General features: G+C 43.0%; 1 protein-coding gene across 5 annotated transcripts in view; it reads left to right on the top strand.

Annotated features, from left to right (window-relative positions):
* LNX2 (ligand of numb-protein X 2) overlaps positions 1-11965 on the top strand; it is a 59678-nt gene extending 47713 nt beyond the window's left edge. For all 5 annotated transcript variants that reach the window (XM_027469623.3, XM_038174966.2, XM_072032655.1 and 2 more), the window contains 5 exons: positions 650-796; positions 2882-3059; positions 4709-4940; positions 6605-6763; positions 9526-11965. In XM_027469623.3, coding sequence (XP_027325424.1) covers positions 650-796; positions 2882-3059; positions 4709-4940; positions 6605-6763; positions 9526-9661 — 852 coding nt within the window. In that variant the 3' untranslated portion in view covers positions 9662-11965. The remainder of the gene's footprint in view (positions 1-649; positions 797-2881; positions 3060-4708; positions 4941-6604; positions 6764-9525) is intronic.
* Positions 11966-20068: the final 8103 nt, after the last annotated feature.

The raw sequence follows: 20068 nt of genomic DNA on the forward strand, positions 1-20068 counted from the left end.
GATCCTGGGGATTTTAATACCAGTTTCGCAGTTTCGGAATACAGCAAAATGGTCAGAATTTTACAGTGGGTAACTTTTTTTTCTCCTGAGGTATGTTTTTAAATCGATGGAAAGAGCTGATACTTCATTTAACATCTATTATCTGAGTCTCCTGATATTCCCACATCTCCAGAATTTGTTGGTCTGCTCATATGTAACATCTTTCTCTGAAGTCTCTTTGGGAAATACCAAAGGTGTTCAGAGCTTATGATGCGTATCTGCAGATCCTGGAGCCATCATGTGTGCATTTCTTCTTTTATTGATAACACATTGCACAAATTCGTAGAGGTTGCAAATGTTTTTTTGTTGTTGTTGTTTTTTATGTTTGAAGCTTCATAAAACAGAGAGAGTTGGTCCTTTTTGCAAAGAATTTCCAGGTGATGCAGAGGTAACACCAGGGGAAAAAAAGAAGAGTGTTACTGTCCTCTCTTTCTAGGGGGAATTGCAGCAAGAATCGAGTAAGGGACTGTGCAGTCTGAGAAATCTGTGGCACCCCCAGGAATTGGAAAACAAGTTCTGGTGTCTTCTTGTTTCGTCGTATAGTTTTCTTCCCCTCTGCTAATTATCAATATCCTACCAACTTCTTTATTTTGCTTTATATATTTGACAGGCTAGCGGGGAGAGAGTGAATTTGATCATCTCTAGACCCACGAAGTCACAGACAGTCAGTATCATCCGAGACACCGGGACTCACAACAGCAACCCACACCAACACCAGTCCCAGCAGCTGTTCCACAGCAGACCCAACTCGCATAAGGTTGGTGTTTCTCTTTTAAGAGATAAAAATAGAGTTTTTGTCATGTGATGGTCTAAGTGATTAGCAAGGCAAGACTGGAAGAAAGGGTTACATCTTCTTTTCGACCTACTTAACAAAGATTTCCAAGTTGTGAAGTCCTGCATCATGTCTGGAGTAGGAACAAAAGATACACATTTTAGTATTTTTTTGGATTTGCTGACTGCTGTCATTCAAGAGTGTTCTTGTTTCTGCCCCTATGCTGGCTGCAACCAGCAAGGACAGGAGATTTGGTGCACATAAACTGGATTTGGTATCCAGTACATAAAGAGCACATTGAGGAGATGTGTCATTTCTTTCAAGAGCCAACAGTGCCATTTGCAAGACTAGGTTCTGCAGGGTCAAGATAGGAGAGAGAGGCAGAATGAAGAGACATTCATGAAGGTAGTGTCAAATTATCCATAAGACTGCAGAAATAAAGCCTGTGCCTCAGGTGTTCCTGTGGTTAGAACAATGTGACTTCTCAGTGTTCAGATTTTGTGAAATAATTTTCACGTTGACCATGTCAACCAAACCACTTTTCCTCCTATCCACTCTGTTGGCATCACTGTTTAATGTCACAATTCTGCTGGGGGAGCTTTAAATGTGTTGAAAATATGTATTTTTTTAAAAGTTTGGGTAATTTCATAAAGGTACAAGGGGTAAAGGTGAGGCTCTTCATCCTGAGGGGTAAAGGTGAGGCTCCCAAATACTGTTAGTGCTTGCCACAACAATACTCCATATCAACAGAATCATTACAGCTCATCTGTAGCAGAGCCTGAACCCACTTTCCATCTACCAATATATCTTGTATTCATATTACAATTCCAAAGCCGATTAATTGGCTGAGCTGATTTCCCTAGCATACCAGTACCATTCATGGGCTCTTTCGAAGTAGCAAGTCTCATACAACTGAAAGTGACGACCAAGCTAGACTTGTCCTAGGTTTCATATAATTTATCTTTGCTTCCGTCTCATTAATCTACAGTTAGTAGGAAAAAAATGTTTATATAATTGCGTGGCACCAGCCAATTAGTCCTAAATCCTGAAAACTCCAGGAGGAATTGTTCTTATAAGCTATGATACATATATTGTGTGATTAACACGGATATGCAGGCAGAATACTCAATCAGAAGGGACATGTGGCACTGGAAGTGGAAGAAAACAGTTTCCATTTTCTAAGAGAAAGTGGGAGAATAATGAAGTGTTTGTATTCAGAAGAATCTTCCAGGTTCTTTCTAATGTTATTTTGGATTCTTTCCAAGTATTTTGTTGATTTAAGATGTTAGTGCAGGTGTACGTGCAGTGGTTTGAATGTATCACTAAATATCCTGAAGGGGAAAGGCTTGAGCGAATGAAATACACTTTGATTCAGATCTAAATCCTCTAGATAGGGAAAAGCTAAATAGGGGCTAAACTTTGTGATTCATGTGTTAGAAAATGAAATGCAATGTTTTCTTCTTGCTTCAGGTTTGGGTTATCCTTACAATCATCAGGGAGTCTGCACAAAGCGTCCATTAACAGCCTAGAGCATTGATTGGCCTTAGCTACTCCGTGCTCTGAGAGAGGCTACACACCAGCTGTGAAAGAAAACATGGCACATAAGGGTTTTAAATGGCCCCTCTGTTTGATCATGAAAACATGTGGTTTTGTTTCTTATGGAGCTTTTTTGTAGTTGTGGGCCATATTCTACTTACAAATGAGATAATGCTGATATTCACCAAGACATCAAAAGATTTATTTCTGCTTGGTTTCTAATCTTTTGACCATACGGTTTCACAGCACAGTCCTAAAATTTAACCTGTTCCAGTGTAAGAGCTAAAAGAAACTGTAGTGAGATTTTCAAGAAGAGCCTTTATAAACTTTCTGTCTATACTCAAGCATCTGCATGAGTGGCTTTTTTATTTGATCTGATGTAGAAGAAATCAAGATGAAGCCAATTTACACTACGGACTTAGTGCTTTTAAACCTTGTCCAAGTGCCAAAGTATAGCTTTGGGGTGTATTTAGTTGTGTTCTTAGTTTTTGTTTTGTTTAAGTTTTAACAACATTATTTATTCTTGTCAAACAGGATCTCTCCCAGTGTGTTACATGCCAAGAAAAGCACATTACTGTGAAAAAAGAGCCACATGAATCTCTTGGAATGACAGTGGCAGGAGGCAGAGGCAGCAAAAGTGGCGAATTGCCCATTTTCGTGACAAGTGTACAGCCTCATGGGTGTTTGGCAAGAGACGGCAGGATTAAACGAGGTAGGGCTTGGCTTTCCTGGTGGCACGGGTGGCCTCTGATTGGTTTTTGATGAGTGCATTCACTGAAATCAGGTGGTGCCATAATGTCTTTTAACAGATGTAACAAAGCCGTGATGAGTGCTTGTCTTCATGTTTCAATAATGGAAATACAGTATTTATTATCACGCTTTTAGGAAAGGGATGTTTAGAGAGCGATAGGAGGGGAAGTGGATGAGATCAGGAAATGTCTGGCTAAATTCTTTACAGCTGACTGTAATCCCCTGAGCTGAGGGTCTGATGTGGTGCTTTGTACTGTAGTACACGCATCCTGTTTTTGTGTTTAATTTGGTGGGGTGGGCCCCATCGCTGTTCGAGGAATCTCCAGTCCTCACTATAATATCTGAACAGCTCAGCTGATGGCAGGTCATAGCTCACCCAGGTGAAGTTTACCCCCAAAGCTACTTCTGTAATGATTGTGGTACTTGAATGCTCTCTTGTCCTTTCTCCAGCACAGCTTGGACTTAGTGATCTTCAGGTGTGCTGCTGCATCCAACCCTGTTCCTTGGATTTGCAAAAGGATAGAGGGGACTGGGAGGTGGAGGTTAGACTCAAAAGAGTTCAGACTCGATGAAGAAGACAGTCCTGAGTGATCAATATCTAAGCAGTGATGATTAAAACATTGTGCCATATGTGAAGCAAAGACTGCATATGGAATCTTTGCAATTCAGAGTTCACAGAATCTCAGATCGTTTTAGGAAAGAAATTCAGGGGAAAAAAAAAAACCTTCACAAATCACAAATTTAAAAAGAACAGTGTGGGAACCTCCTTATATGCTTCTGAGATGAATTACACCCACATACCAATGTGTAGTCTTTCTTTTTCTGTACTACTGTGAAAAGTACAATTGATGGAAGAATCACAATTGCTGTCTCATTATGTAATATTAAAGTAGCCACAGCAAAAGTGAAAGTGATTTAGAGTTAAGCTGCACCTCAACTTTATCTTTCAAAAAGCTTTCAAAAAAAGAGTCTCATTCCAAAGATGACTCAGTTGTTCACGTTTTTACTTTGAGATTCCTGACTTTCACCAGTAAGTGGACATTGTGTGAAGGAGACTACTGTTTGGACCATAGATTACATGCTTGTTTTCACCCTGAGGCATTTAAAAATTATTCTGAAATAAAATAAAAATAGTGGCTTTGTTTTTAGTGTCTTGGACTCTTTCCAGATTATTATCTTTCCACAGATACTTTCATTCTTCTAGTGGATTGGTTTTTGCACCAACCTTTCCAGTAGTTTTTGAATTGCTTTCTCTTCTCACAAATTACAAGCTAAAAAAAAAAAAGCAGACCTAGAATGCTCTATGGAGCCTCACTTACCTTTAAGATTTGGTTACGTTGTGGTGCCTGAGTTGTTCTTTTCCGCATTCTTCCTTCCCTTGTAATGTTTGGGTGAACTTAAGATACTCCACTGGGAACAATTACACGTTAAAGTTTTAAACAGGCAGGGTAAAGCTTAAAAACTAATGATGCTGTTCACATTCCCAAGGTGCTACTTCAGACTGTCTCAGCTTCAGAAAATACCGTATTAGATGAAATCCTGGTGAGAGAGGTGCCGCGGGTATGAACAATCCTGGCAGACTGATGTGTTCTTATTTGCACCTCTCAACAGGTGATGTGTTGCTCAACATCAACGGCATCGATCTGACTAACCTCAGTCACAGCGAGGCGGTGGCCATGCTCAAAGCCAGTGCTGCCTCTTCAGTAGTCGCCCTGAAAGCACTGGAAGTCCAGATTGTAGAAGAACAACCCCAGGCTAATGAAGAACAACTGAGTACCATCAGTGAAAATGAGTACGATGCCAGTTGGTCACCGTCGTGGGTCATGTGGCTGGGACTTCCAAGGTACTGAATTAATTAATACGATAATTAGTTACCAAAGCAGAGGTGTTTTTAGTTGCAGCACATCTGCCTTCATTTCTGCCTGCCCAACCATCTCATTCTGTTTGCCTTGTGCTCACAGTGAGGACCATGAATAGGAGCAATGTTTTCTTAGGCAACTGAAAGATGAAGAGACTTGGTTTGCTCCCTCACAAACCATAGTAGCTGCCCACGTGGATTCTTCTCATTGAATAAAAGTAATCTTTTCCATTGCTTAACCATATCAAAATTTCCAGTAGAGTATCTAAAACCAGAGAGATAATTAATAAAAACCCGAAGTGTTTGCCCTTGTGTCTCTGTCCTAATCTACTACTTAAATTGAAGAGACCAAATATATCATGTTAGAATAGTGGGTCAGACTTTCCATTCTCAGACTTTTTACACGTCTTTTACACACAAACAAGCCTGTAGTTACAAATCCTCATGTATTTTTTTTTCAAAGAACCCACTACCGTCTCTGCCAAACACAAAAGCTCTTGAAGATTTGCAGCTCCCTCCCTCCTCTTTCCTAATCTGCAGTCTGCTTGACATCACCATGCTTCATTTTTACCATTCTGTTTTTCAGTCTCTTGTGGCTTCAGTATAAACTCATTCTGGCATTGCTTGCTATCAAGAAGAGCTCCCACTGCAGTGAAGAGTGTTACTAACTTCAGCCAGAGTGGACAGGTTAATTCCTCTCCCTCTGATGGAGTTACCAGGCAAAGGCCAGTAGTTAAGTGTAAAACAACAAGAAAGGAGCATTGGTGGCAGAATATGTCTGAAGATAACAGAAACACAAGTTACCTAATCTTAGTAAACAGCTCTCAGCTTTGGTAAATTTTTGGCTTTCCATGCCACAGCAGTGGTTTATTGCTTACATGCTACAGAAGACCCTCTGTTGCTCCTAAAGTTATGTTATTCATTGTGCTGCTGTTCTTTAAAGAGTATTGTACTTCGGTAAAGAACTTGGCATCATTTTTACCCAGAGGTTAATCTCTAGTTTCTTTCTTTTTTTTTTTTTTTTTTTTTTTTTAATTACAGTCTCTATGTCACTGGCAAGAATGAATTTTCACTTAAGAAGTAAATATATACACACCAGCACAGTTAGTGGAACATGATCGGAATTATTTACCTTCTGCGTAACAAAATGGTTAATCATTTATGTTTTCATTACTGGTGATGCATCGGTTCACAGATAAAGAAGGTGGTGCATGGACTTTCAGATCTTTTCTTTGAGTAGAAAAAACCTGAACTGTCTGGTGGTAGAAGAAAAATGCACTGTATATTTGACTTGCAAAGTAAACATCGGATATCCATTTTTCCTCCACATTCTTGCCACCTGTGAAATCCCTATAAAGCCATATTATTGTCAGTGTGCAGAGTTAACTGCGTTTAAGTCATTATTCTAGCACCGCATGATTTCTTTTTAAACACGTTTCTGTCTCAGGAGTGTGAGGTTTTTTGGTAATTGGCTCGAATATCACAGAATTACCCTGTCTGGGAACAGAACTGATTACCATACCTCCCCTTCTCCTCCCTGCTTATTGCAGCGGTGATGGTGCGAGAGCAGGTGTTCTGCCTAGCATGGCAATGTCTGTATGAGGTATCCACGGCTTTTTCTCTTGCTGTCCTGTGCTTCTCTTCCACAGCTGCCTCCATAGCTGCCACGACGTAGTGCTGCGGCGGAGCAATTTAGGAAGCTGGGGTTTCAGCATCGTCGGTGGCTACGAGGAGAACCACACCAACCAGCCTTTCTTCATCAAAACCATTGTTCTGGGAACTCCTGCCTACTTTGATGGGAGATTAAAGTAAGTTAAAACACAAATAATAATAATAATCGATGCTTGTAACTAGTTAGGTGCTGGTGCAGCTCGTTGCTCAGTGAAATATGCTGCAGCACCTGGTGCTTTGCCTTCCTCGGGGTGTGATGCAGGGCAGCACGGGCTGCTTAGGCAGAGGGCAGTGTTTGTCACAGAGGTGATGCTTGTGCTGGCACCTCTGCCATCTCCTGTCCTCTGCCTCAGCTGCAGTGCTGATGTCCCCTACCGTTTCCTTCTCTCCGTTTAACTCTTTCTAAGCATAAATTTTACAAATATTTCCATGTGCAGGCCTGGTTACTTTTTTAATATATTTGTCTTCCTAGAGAAGTGTTGAAAAATTAAAGAACTTTCTCTAAAATGGGGGAAATGGCTTTATCCTTTCATAAAGCCTTCTGAAGCCACCACTGAAAACTGGTACTAAAGATGGGTGCTGCTGCTTCAAGAGAAAAGTGTGAAAGTGGATGGAGAAGTCAGTACCTCTGAAGAGATCATTAAGGAACGGTGCCTTGAGAGTTATTAGCTGGCAGAAAAGACAGGGATAAATAGGGCAAGTTCCATGGAGGCCCTGGAGAGCTGCAGGAGAGGCTGGGGGAGCTGGGCTTGCTCAGCCTGGAGCAGAGCTGTCTCTGGGGCACCTAACAGCCCCTTCCAATTCCTGCGAGGAGGTTATCGAGGACATGGAGCCTGGGCTCTGCATGGTGGTGAAGGAGAGAGGACGAGAGATGGCAGGCACAACTGAGCCAAAGAGGTTGAGACTGGGTGTCAGGAGAAGCATTTTCCCCATGAGGATGGTGATGCCACGGCACAGGTCACACAGGGAGGCTGTGCAGACAGGAGGTTTGTGACACCCAACTGGGAAAGCCCTGGTCAGAGCTTACAGGTGACCTTGCCTTGAGCAGGAGGTGGGACTAGAGGCTTCCTGAGGTCCTTTCTGGCCTTAAATATTATATTATTCTACTTACACGTTACATTGGATGCAATCCCCAGGTCTAGTATATATCTAAGTATCTTAGCCTTGTGTAGGGTTTCAGAATTAGGACTTACAATTCCTATTAAAGGAACCTATTAAAGGTTCTCTTGCTCAAAAACTGATCTTTATTTTTTTGTGCATGAAGGTGGGAGTAAAAAATATGCCATAGCTTTGTGAACATTACGTGGCTTGAAGTTTTATGGCATGGTTTTCACATGTAGGTTTACTTACCGAGTAACTTGAGAAAAAAATGTGCTTATGCCTAGAGCCTTGCCAGTAATTGATTTTTCAGTTCAATGACTAAATAAATAAATGAAAAAATAGTTTGGCTGAACACAAAATTAGATTTTTTGGCCAGCTATGAAACAGTTTGGATTAAATGAAAGATTTCAGTTCAACCCAAAGTAAATAATTTCAGATCGGGGAATTAATAACTAGAAGTCTTAACAGAAATGGAAATATATTCTTAAGAAGGGAAGAGTGCTTGTGGCCACACTCACCCCTTGTAAGGAATGGAAAAGATACTCGTCTGCAATATTGTGATGTAGTACCCTCTGTTCAAATCTGCTCTTACTGAGACTATGGACTTGGAGCTGGGCCTCTCCCATCAACAAGGGCTATAGTGGGACCGGTTTTTCTGAAGCTGTTCCACTTTGTTGAAATTTTCTGAATGTTTTGTTAAGCTAGAGAGAAAGTGAGAAAATAATTTCACAGCCCGGTAGTTAGGACAGTTTTCTGCCTACAGTATCTGTCTGGTATGATTTTGTAGAAGGTGAAAGGACTTCAGCAGAAAGGCTGAGGGAGACCCCACTCAGTGAATTGTAGCATTGTGGGTTTGATGCTTTCTTGGGTGATGAGATACCTTGGTTAAAGCAGAGAAGGGCTTCCAGTTGCCTGTTTGACCAGTGCTGGTCACACGACTTCTTCCTCTGTTCTTCCTTAGCTGAGGGCACCAGGAGAGCTCAGGAGAGCGTCTTTTTTGTCATCCACTTTTGGTGCCTTCAGTAGTTGGGAGGATCAGTGTCAGGAAAAGTCCCGTTCAGTCTCCAGCATCTCATTCCACTGCACTAGGGGATCCCAAACACACTCGGGTTGCAGAGATGCCTGCAAGATGGAGCTTACCTAATGTAGGAAGAACATGTGTGCTTTTTTGAAATTTCTCTTGAACTTAAGTAAAAACTGAAGCGTAACCCTCCAAGGCCGGTTTTCTCAAGGCCAACATACAGCACCCTCCCAAATTTCTGTTCCCTGATTTAAAACACAGAGATGCTACAGCTTCTCCGCTGAACCATCTGCTGTAGGAGATTTCAAGCCAAATGGTTACATTTCAGAAAATCATAAGCCATTGAAAACAAGGGTCTTGGTTGGAATGTGGTTGGTAACCATCAGTATCTTTACTTACACCTCCCACAGTAAAGCCGTGCTTGGTGTAAATGTGTTATAACTCACACAAACAAACATAAATGCTCTGTTATACACACGCTATCTCATTATCTTCTCCTGACTCCAGGAGATCTTTCCAACTCTCTCTTCTCACATTTCCCTGCAGGTCCGCTTTTAATACAGAAATAATTTGGTATTAGTGTTGAAATCCATTGATTTGGGAATTTCCCAGATGAGTTTCGTTAGTAAAAGAGACTTAAAAAAAACACACAAAGGGGTTCAATTTTGCTAAACTTCCAACCTGATGGAAAGCTACCGCCCCACATGCTGTTTGTCAGGGTGTGATGGTTATTGCAGAGCGGTTCTCATTGCTGGGTTTTCTTTTTGTGTCTTTTAGGTGTGGTGATATGATTGTTGCTGTAAATGGACTATCAACGGTTGGAATGAGCCATTCTGCACTTGTTCCAATGCTGAAGGAGCAGAGGAACAAAGTAACTTTAACCGTGATTTGCTGGCCCGGAAGCCTCATATAGATTTATGAAATCATTTCGGTTCAAGCAGCTTAAGTTTCTAGATAGCTGGCACAAAAATCTCTTTTTTTTTTTAATTTTTTTTTTTCCCCTATTGATACAGCTGGTTATAAGCAGGGCCAAAACTGCTATACTCACTTTCTTTGTTCTTTTTTTTTTTCATGGGCCTCTCAGACTCGTTGTATGTTCTCTTCCCATCCTGAAATAGCCATTTCAGTTCGCTACACCCATCGCTGAGGCGAATACAAATTCACACGTGCTCACACAGAAACTCCCACTGCAATAAGGCTGTCATTGAGCTTTCCCTGTCAAGCAATAGCCTTGGACAGCCGGCAGAAGAACTTAGCGGTTCTCTGGGTTGCTCTGAGCAGACCTAAATTTCTATGTAAGATATAAGCCTAGCAGCCACGTGCCCATTCGTCCCTGAGATGAGAATGTGTGTCGGTAAGGCAGAGGCACATCCACCTGCTGCTCTGAATCGGTTTCCAAAGGTACACCTTTCCATTTTGTAAGCCTTTCCCTTCGAGTCAGCATTTCAGACTCACTCAAGGAATCCATCGTACTCACAAGAAATTATTCAGCCCCCGTATTTTTCCTCGCAGGGCATCAGTGTTCATAGAAAAGTAGGACAAAAGCCTGATATTACTGGAATTTTTATAAAGTGCAATAATTGGACTCTTTGTTAGGAAACTTTAATATATTACAGAGTTTGTATCCTATAATGAACAGAAATGTGGAAGTAATTACTGTTGCAATGCTGGCAAGAATACACATGCCCAGGGTCGCCTTTGAGTGAATGGCTTGCAGTATTAGACTTTCCTTTACAAATGAATGTTTTGCTATGTCGGAGAATTTTGATGAACATTTTTACTGAGATCATTTTTACCGTTTATATTGTAGCTGTCAGCTCTCTTTATTCACGTGTGGAAGTGATGCTTTGACTTGTACTTTGTAAATGAGAGAATTACTTGCAGAAGCAGCAAGCTATTAAGAAAACTCGCGTTCTGGTTTACAGGTGGGCAGGCTAGAAGGATGGCTCTTTTTGTTCAAGTCTGACTGCAGAGAAAGCTGCAAAGTTCACTCGTATTCTGTCACCTCCTGACAAATGTGCAAATGCCTTGATATAAAATGCTGAAATAATCTGTCTTGCGTTTCAGGATTTTATTTTTCCTATAGAGAGCACCTGCTATTAAGTTGTCAGTAAGAATAATGCTGTTTATCTTGGATTGTATTTAGTATTTTTAAAAACAAACGTGTAACTTCTAGATTTTGCCTTTCCATGAGATTTGCAGGCTGAACACCCATTTGTTTAAAAAAAAAAAAAAAAAGAGGTGTGGGGCACATCAAGGAATGTGCTGACCTGGAGCAAAACTTGTAAGTCGTCAGTGTTCCGCATATTGGAAAAAGAGCTTCATTTGTAGACCAGGTTCACAACCTGAGCTGATTTTATGAATGACCTCTGTATTGTATTATTCATTACCAGAGAATGTATTTGAGAATCACGGCATATTTCAATTGTGAAGCATGAACTTTCTTTTCCAATTTAGCCATTATAATATTGGGGCATATTATCGCATGTCATTAATTCCAGTAGCTTTGTTTTAAAAAATAAATAAAGTTACTCTTTTACAAAAAAGAAAAAAAAAGAAAAAAGTAAAAACCTCGTATGAACAAAGTGGTTTTATTCCTCTCTATGATGTACAATATTAGTTTAATTTCATAATACAAACGAATGTCCTCTACAGTATATTACTGTATTGAGAATCTTACTTTCTGAAGCAAACACCAAAACGATTTGATACTTTAGCTGATTTGAGTTTCTTCCCATTCCAAAGTGGTGATTAACTGTATACTTTGCTCCTAATGCAGATTTTTTTTTGTAAACTATCTCTTACTGTAGACTTTAGGGAAGATCTTGACATATGTACTAGATTTAACTTTTTTTTTTTTAATATTATTTTAAAAGTAACACTTTTCATTCAAAACCCTGCAAAAAGCTTTTTGTTTTTTTCTTTTCTATGTGTATGTAATAAAAGCATGGGTTAGCTTAAACTGTGCAGTTTTGTTTCAGTGTGTTGTAGCTTTTGATCAGAATGCTTAGTGAGAATTTTTTTTTTCTGAATGAATTCCTTTCCTGAATCATTTTGCCCCTTTCTCTTGTAGCTGCATAGTTTGTTTTTTTCCGTGCCTTCTGTTTTAAATTATTTCAAGATTATTTTTTTTTCAAGATATTGCTATCTAATTGTATGGTATTAATGAAGGATGAATGAAAATAAAAGTTCATTCTACACATTGTAATAACTCAAAGTTTTGTCTCACTCTTTGCAAAAGTTACGGGTACCTAAATGCAGATTCAGTTTAAAGTTTTGGGTTTTTTTCCATGTGATTTATCACAAATCACATCCTCATCCAACCAGGGCTACGTATCAGCTGTTTAAATAGTAATTCAAGCCCTGAGAAATGTCTGTAAAGAGGAGGTAAGATCTGTGCCTTCTGGTTCTTCACCACAAGGAGCATTTCCTCCTCTCCCCTCCATGCCAGCTGGTACTGATCAGCTTGAGGATGTTTTCACGGCGCTGATTTGATGCAAGGAGACAGTCTTGCTGGAAACATCACTTTTTTAGGATCCCAGAGCTGAAATGTGAGCCTGCTGGTAATCAGTTCCCATCTCCATCTCCTGCAGGCAACTGTGCTCCGTCTTAAGATGTCTGCAAAGCTGGAATGAGCCTCGAAGCAATTCCTTGATAATTTACCATAAAGCCTTACGACTCACGTTGCCCAGCTTCCTGTTCTCTACAGTAGTTAGTGGGTTAAGAATAGATGAATTCCTCTAAAACAAAAACATACTTATGTACAAAAATATGCAGGAAGCCTTCTGTAACACAACGCACTGTGAGAGTTTTGATTTACAGGCAGATCCATGATCTTGTTGTTGCAGCTGAACGTGCACAGAGCTGTTTTGTGAGGTGGTGGACCTAAGCATATGCATGCTGTGTCTTCGTGGGAGGAACACCTTCCCCAAACAGCCCTATGAATCCTCAGCAAAGAATATAAAATAGTTTATTCTGCTTCACGGCATGCCAATGAACCCGCATCTGAAGACATAAGAGTTCATTTGCTGCTCTAAACTTTCTTTTTAGACTCGGTAACAACAGAGGGGAAAATTCAGTATTACAAAAGAATTTAGAGCTCTTTTATTCACAGACTCCCTGATGTATTTGGGCTGGGCATAATGAAAGCCTACGCGTGGTTCTCAGATATATTGTGGTAGATAATATTGGAAGCAAGGCAAGTCCCACTCAGTCAGGAAACTTGACCATTTTACTTTTTTACTTTACTTTTACTTCAGGCTGTTTCAATAGCTGGTGGAAACTTGTTGACCATCTAAAGTGTGAAATCCTGATGAGATGAAATAACAAATACACCAGGCAGGGCAGCAGCGATGGCAGACATAGAGGTAAGCCCACAAGGCGATCACATTGCACGGTGACAGCACACAGCCCAGCAAGATGTTGTAGCACGAGGGCAGGTCAGTGAACATCCTCATCCCAGTTGTCTCAGACAACTTTTAGGCAAGGTTTCCTACTCAAAAAGTGGATCTCCTCCAACACATAGATGATGGAAGCAGAGGGAGGGACAGAAAATGATTTGCAGTGACCTCGTCTTCCCAACACGTTGCCTAAAGGATGGTGAAAGCTTTAGACTTCAGGCTTCCATGACAATTCCTACAATGTTATATGGGTAGGACAGCTAAATGGTGATGCCGTCCTTCTATCTGTTGCCTTATCATGTGGGTGGATCACCTGCATGTTAGCACTTCAGTGTGGATGCAAGCGACTTGGGAAACTTCATCAACTCAGAAATCAAAGAGGTGAGAGTGCAGCCGAAGGTGCACAGCCTGTTCGGCATCAGCCCTGGGATCTGCAGTGCGTGGTTGAAAAGGAGAAAGAATGTGTTTGGGTTTGGGGACTGTTTTTATTGTTAAGCTCTGCTGGTAAAGGCTGGCTGGAGGAGTCTGTGGGTTGCGAGTACAGCCAAGCAGAAACAGCACACTGCTCAGCGGGGAAACCAAATCTGATTTTGCCAAAGGAGGAATGAGAGCCAGCCACTCCCATCACAGGCAGGAGGAGGAATTGGGTACGGGATGGGAGGGGAGAGCCCCCAGTTGGGGACTATCGATCACAAGGGCACATGCTGCATCTTTGGGTTGCCCCAATTCTCCCTTCTTCCTATGCAGCAGCTCTGAACTATTTCTTTGTACACACACACATACATATATTTCTTTATAGCTTTCATCTGCACATCTCATCACATTTCATCGTCCAGCCAGCAGCTGTGGTCTCATTGATAGCTCAGCCCTGGATGCTTTTCGGAGAGGCAGTCTGCAAAACAGCCCGTGCTGCCTTCTGAGCTGCAGCTGCAAGGTTTTATGTGACCAAAGCAGAAGCGTAAGTGTTTGCTTACCCTCCATAACCCTGAGCTGGGGTTGCCCAGTGCTGTGGGTCCATTCAATGTCATGCACAGAACCTCTGCTGTGTAGGGGTGCATCTGGCAGCTCTGCTTTGCCCCCAAATCCTAGTGTGTGGTGGTGCAAAAGCACCAGCAGGTAAATTTGGACTTACAAAGCTTTTCTGTCATGCTGGTGTTGGACATCATTGGAGGAACAGCTCAAGCAGAGGAGATGAGTTCAGTAACACCAAGCTCTTTCTTCATGCTTTTGCCTATATATGTGGACTGATCACATTCTCTGCAGTGCATTTTGTGTCCTGTGCCGTCAGATTTGTAATAAATTGTGGCATATGAGCACTAAATGGCGGTGGAAATTAGAGCTGGATGTGTTTTGTTGCATTAACTAGTTTACCACTGGGCTGGACTAGGTACTTCACGTACAGGAGATGGTATCATAAGCAGAGGGAGAATTTAATTACAATGATGAATTTAATGCTGTGATGGGTTTTAGATGCAGCGGTGCCATCCACTACTTGCAGTTACTCCATTGCTTAGCAACCCCGGCGCCAGGCAGCGAGCCCCAAAACGCCGTTCCTCGTCCCTTAAAGCATGAAGACATCGAAACCTAAACATCCTCCCAGGGGATGCAGGCGGTGGTTCAATATCAGACATACCATGAGCTCTCCTCGGCCAGCAGCTCCTCTGACACCAAGCAGACCCAGGTTTGCAGTTTGGGGCAATGTCTGCACATTAAATAATGAAGTACACACGTAGGGAACCTCTTTGGGTTTTCTTCTGATCTGGGGCAAGCCCAACTGCTGGTGGCCCGGCTGCCAGGTTTGGGTATAAAGCGATTGCAGAAAGCTACTGAAGAGAAGCATTTTAATCAGATTAGAATAGATAAAGAGCATAACCCCTCGGTTATACAATTGAGCTTTATAATCATATTAAACTTTAATACTGGCATTAGTGCCATATTGGAACAACAATCGCAAAAAGCTGCAAGCATAAAATATTACAGATCCTTAAACATATTACAAAATGTCATCCACTGAAGTTAAAAATGTTATCATGTTTGGGGAAATGTGCCAGCTCAAAAAAAAAAAAAAAAAAAAAAGCCCTGGAGCCTGAAGCCCTCTGTCCATGTGCAGATTAAATGCAGCACAGCAGAGGCAAGGCTTGACCTTTCCATTTCTTACTTTTTTTTTCTTTTTTTTAATGAAATTGCTTCCCAAACAGCTCCTTCTACTGCCCCTATCCCCCACCTCAGCCCTCATCCACTGAGGATGGGCCAGGAGCCCCCACGGCCCTGCAGCCATCGCCCCTCCCCTGGGGAGCAGCCCTGGCCCCTTCCAGCCACCCGGCTGTGTGGGTTTTCCTTCCCTGTGCCCCCAGGGTGATGTTTTATTCAGCCGAGTCCTCAGCACCCCACAGAGGCCTTCTCATCCTTCAATTCCCACAGCAGCTCCCAGCCCCCTAAGGCTTCTGCCAGGATCGGGCTCGCCCTTCAGCATTAGGCTTGCCCTTCCAGCAGGCCGTGTGGGCCTGGTACCCTGCACATCCCAACAGCTGATGCTTTCCACCCCAGCCTAAGTCACCGCAGGCTTTCTGAAGTAGCAGGGGGACCACACTGTCCCCTCAGTGGAGGCTGGCAGGGCCCCTGGAGGCCCCTGGTGCCCCCCCTGCCCAAGCAGGGACACCCAGAGCAGGCTGCCCAGGCCCACGTCCAGGCGGCTTTTGGAGCTCCCCAAGGAGGAGACCCCACAGCCTCTCTGGGCAGCCTGTGCCAGGGCTCCGTCACCCGCCCAGCACAGCAGTGCTGCCTGGTGCTCAGAGGGAGCCTCCTGGGTTCCCGGCTGTGCCCATGGCCTCCTGTCCTGGCACTGGGCACCACTGAGCAGAGCCTGGCTCCGGCCTCTCTGCACCCTCCCATCAGGGATTTAGGGACACGGATGAGATCCCCCTGAGCCTCCCCTTCTCCAGGCTGAGCAGCTCCAGCTCTCCCAGCCTCTACTGTGAGCCCACAGGCACAAGCACACCCAAAGGCACCAAACCAACACAAGGAATAATGCCACAAAGCCATGGCAGTGAGCTGGGAGAGGGGGGGGGCGAATCCAGCCCCAAGGGATGGGAAGGGAGCAGTGCCCCTCACATGGGTGTCACCGTCCCCTACTGCCCACGCAACAGCACCAGGAGGGTGCTATCAGGTAGAGACCCCCGAAGTTTGGCTCTTTGTGTTCCTTCCCAGTCGACACCCTGGTAATTACACACCTTATGGAGATATGCGGTGTAATCATACCCTTCTAAAAATGCCTTGGATTAAAAGCTTTTCCTGGGTCTTTAGGTGATGGGCCCGCAATTACAGAAAATGAATTGCATTTTAGCTTTCCCCTGAAATTAATAACAGTGGTTCTCCAGTTGACTCCGTGAGTAGTTAATGGAACAAACTGGACGCTTCGCTGCGAGATGGGTTTTAAAGCTATTTGAGAGAGATTCTGCGTTTCAAATAGGAAAATAATTCACACGATGCAAAACCATTTTGTCCACATCTCTGCGGAATAATGGCAGTGTGCAGCTCTGGGATGTGACTTTATGGCGGGGGATTTCAGCGTGTGCCCCCATCCCTTGCATCCCTTTGGGGGAGTGACCTGCCTGCTCTGCCCTGGATGAACTTCAGGAAGAGAAAAACAAGGCAGAGAGTTAATGATGCAGAAAAGAGCTACAGCCTGTCCGGAACTGCCCAAATGGTTTCTACCATCAAACTCGAAAAAATGTATTTGTGGGAGTTCACGCCAGGGCACGATAGCAAATATTCCCGGACTTGTTGAGTTCCGGCCACCCAATTTCGCACTCAGCTCAGCCAAACCATGACCATCAGCAAATTTTGCAGTGCTGCCAGTGGGCTGCAACTGATCCCAAAGGATCTGAGGAAAGAGAAGCTGTTGGCTGCCTTACATGCCTGTTCCCCTGCCCCATGGTACAACCACAGCATCGGGAAGGGCTGCGTTTTCCAGGCACATATCTCAGCTGCCTGAAGCAACCCGAGCTTCAATTGAAATCAACTCAAGTTTGCAGGGAGATTTTTTGTCCGTCTAAAGGCTTCTGCCAGAAATCTAGTGACGCATCAAGCATCGAAAAATATTTTTCACCCCCTGAAGTTTCTCCCTACACACGCAAAGGAAAATCCTCCCCCAGAAAATGGCCATATTCATGATGCTGTCCCTCCACAGCATCCTCAGGCAGCTGCCCTGAGGTTTCTTGCCACTGATTTCCAACAGTCTGCTCCAAAAGCCCCAACCTGGGGCTCTTGGCCCCTTCCAACACCAGTGCTCACACCAGTTCTGGTTTGGGTATCACCCCCACTTCCCAGCCTGCAGGTGAGACTGGATGCAGTCAGGAAGGAGGGCGTGCAGTCAGTCAAAACCATGGGACAGGAAAATTGTAGGTGGTTTTCTAGTATATTTCACAGGTAATTAATATATTTGACAATCTAGATATCATCTGTTATCCATAAATTAAAATCACCCACATAATTTACTATAATTACCTGTACATTATAGGCAACAAATTGCAGATAATTGCCCACAAGGTTGCAGCCTGTTGGGTGGCCCAGCTTGGGGAAGGTTGAATTTCATGTGCTCGCTCCCACTGACAGGAGCTCCTCAAGGCATAGCTCCGCTGCCTCGCAGAGCTGTAAATCACTCAGGCGGGTAGAAAAACTAATTTTTTTCTTTGCTTCCTTCTCTCCTAATTCTCCTTCCCTTCATTTTTACCTAATCTAAGTGGAAGCCCTCTTGCACTGCGTGCCTTGACTATGTCAAGGTCTTTGCGGGTGTTATTTTCTCGTGGGCTCTGTGACTGCACCATGCAGGGGTTATTGACAAGGGTTGGCCATGACAGCTTGTCTACGCCTCATGTTGTGCTCTGTTAGCACAAGAGGCCACAGCTCTTCAGCAATTGCTGCTTATCATGGCTGGGGAATTCAAGTTTCCTCTTCCTTGAAATAAAATTAAAACAAAAACTCGCTTCCTGACGGACTGAAGCCAACCAAAGCCACTAAAGCCAACCGAATTGGATACAATGCGAGGCTGGTGACTCGTTCTTTGGTTGTTGTTTAATAAATGAAAAGCTAGATGGACATCGTCAATGTTTTAGGGTGAATATCTCATCAGCTCCACCCTTCATGCACTGGGTTGCTCCACCATGGTCTCTCATTCATGGTGGAGAGTAAGGAGCGCTCACCTGGACTTTCAAAGGGGTTTCACTTTTTGAACCGAACGTGACGTTTTCATGAAAACCATCGACTTTCTCATGAGGCAGGAAGGCTGAGCACAAACACACATCGTTGCAGTGCAGCCTTCCCCTTTATTTGGTGTGATTTTTCAATGTCACACAGATCAAATTTAACCAGGAGGTAAAGAGTAAACCTGGCATGTTGTGACAGAAAGTTCCAAACAACAGAAAAAAAGCCCCATTTCCAGCCTCATCTAGGTGTGCTTGACTGTCATCTGGTGAGTCTTTGGAAGCTCAGAATATCAGGTGTCTTAGGTATAAATGCTCAGGCAAATCAATATATTTTTCAGTGCAGGAGCAATGACAGACAAAAGGAGTTTTCTGAAAATTCAGAGTACACAGCTACAGCCTCAGAATTTAAAAATAGGGCTAGCACATCTTTAAAAATAAAAATTAAAAAAAATAAACTCATTTATATGAAACAGGAACAGAAAATATAGACATTTGGGAAAAAAACAGAACTAAGCTTCAGCCTAAATACTGAAAGAAGCACAAGTTTTGGAGGTCAGGAAAGGCTTCACAATGTGTAATTATGTTGTACTTTCATACCTCGAAGTAGAAATACAGCTGTGACTCTGCAATTTTTGAGCTGTCCATGAGCTTCTCCATGAAGGAGAATTTCACCTGTAGAAATTCACCCATAACGTGCCAGGTGTGGGCATCTCTCCCTCTGCCAGCCCTGATTTTAGGCACTGATGCTCTGCCCAGGCACACATCCATCACGTTGATGCCTAATGTTTGCACCAGGGAGCTCGGGCTCTCCTTCCAGTTAATGGAGAGAAATTGACACTTTTAGGTGCTGTTCATCTCATCCTAATGCAGTCGTCGAAAATAAATCAGATGACTCACACTGTAGACGTAGCTATTTCTTTCCCCTGTCTTGAAAAGGAGCCCGGGATGATGAGCTGAGGCATGGGCTTGGGCACAGTGGTCTTCAGCCCATGTGTGCCCAGAAGTTGCTCCAGACTGATGAGATATCTCCCCAGAGATATCTCAGTGAGATATGGCACCGAGGGGACAACTCGTCCCCTCTCCATCCCTCTGTATCCCTGCACCTGGGCAGAAGAGGGGCTAGGGTGTGGGTGTTGGGTAGACAGAAAAGTTAAAGAAAAGGAAAATCAACCAAAATACCTCCTTGCCGATGGGAAGCTCTCCTGTTTGCTCAGATCACTACCGTATCAGCAAACCCGCGTGAAAGTACCGTTAATTTTAATACACTCCCAAGACTAATTAGGTTCAAATTGGGCAGAAAATATTGTGCGAACAAACAGCCCTGCACACAGCCCGCTGTGAAGTTTAAACAGGAGTGGCAGAAAAAGGGAAAAATAGTTTTTATTAATGCATTTACACCTTCTTAGAATCTCCCTGAATTGTGTTTTACCTTTGCTATAAAAATGAAAACATTTAAATTTCTTTAAAATTACATTTGACTTAATTACAGCCAATCCCTAATACCAGCAAACAACCCATTTTGCCTACTTTCCAGCACAAATAGCCACCAGCCTCATCATTTCATAAAGAGTTGTTTTTCTACATGATGTTCTCTATGTGCAGAATGTTAATAGCTACTATAGCTGAATATGAATAGGCTTTGTAGCTCCACTTGAAATATAGAAAAATGGCCCAGACATTAAAAAAGATAAAAGGGAAAAGGGCAGTAATGAATTT

Source organism: Anas platyrhynchos, chromosome 1 (genome assembly GCF_047663525.1).
Source record: "Anas platyrhynchos isolate ZD024472 breed Pekin duck chromosome 1, IASCAAS_PekinDuck_T2T, whole genome shotgun sequence".
Classification (NCBI taxonomy): Eukaryota; Metazoa; Chordata; class Aves; order Anseriformes; family Anatidae; genus Anas; species Anas platyrhynchos.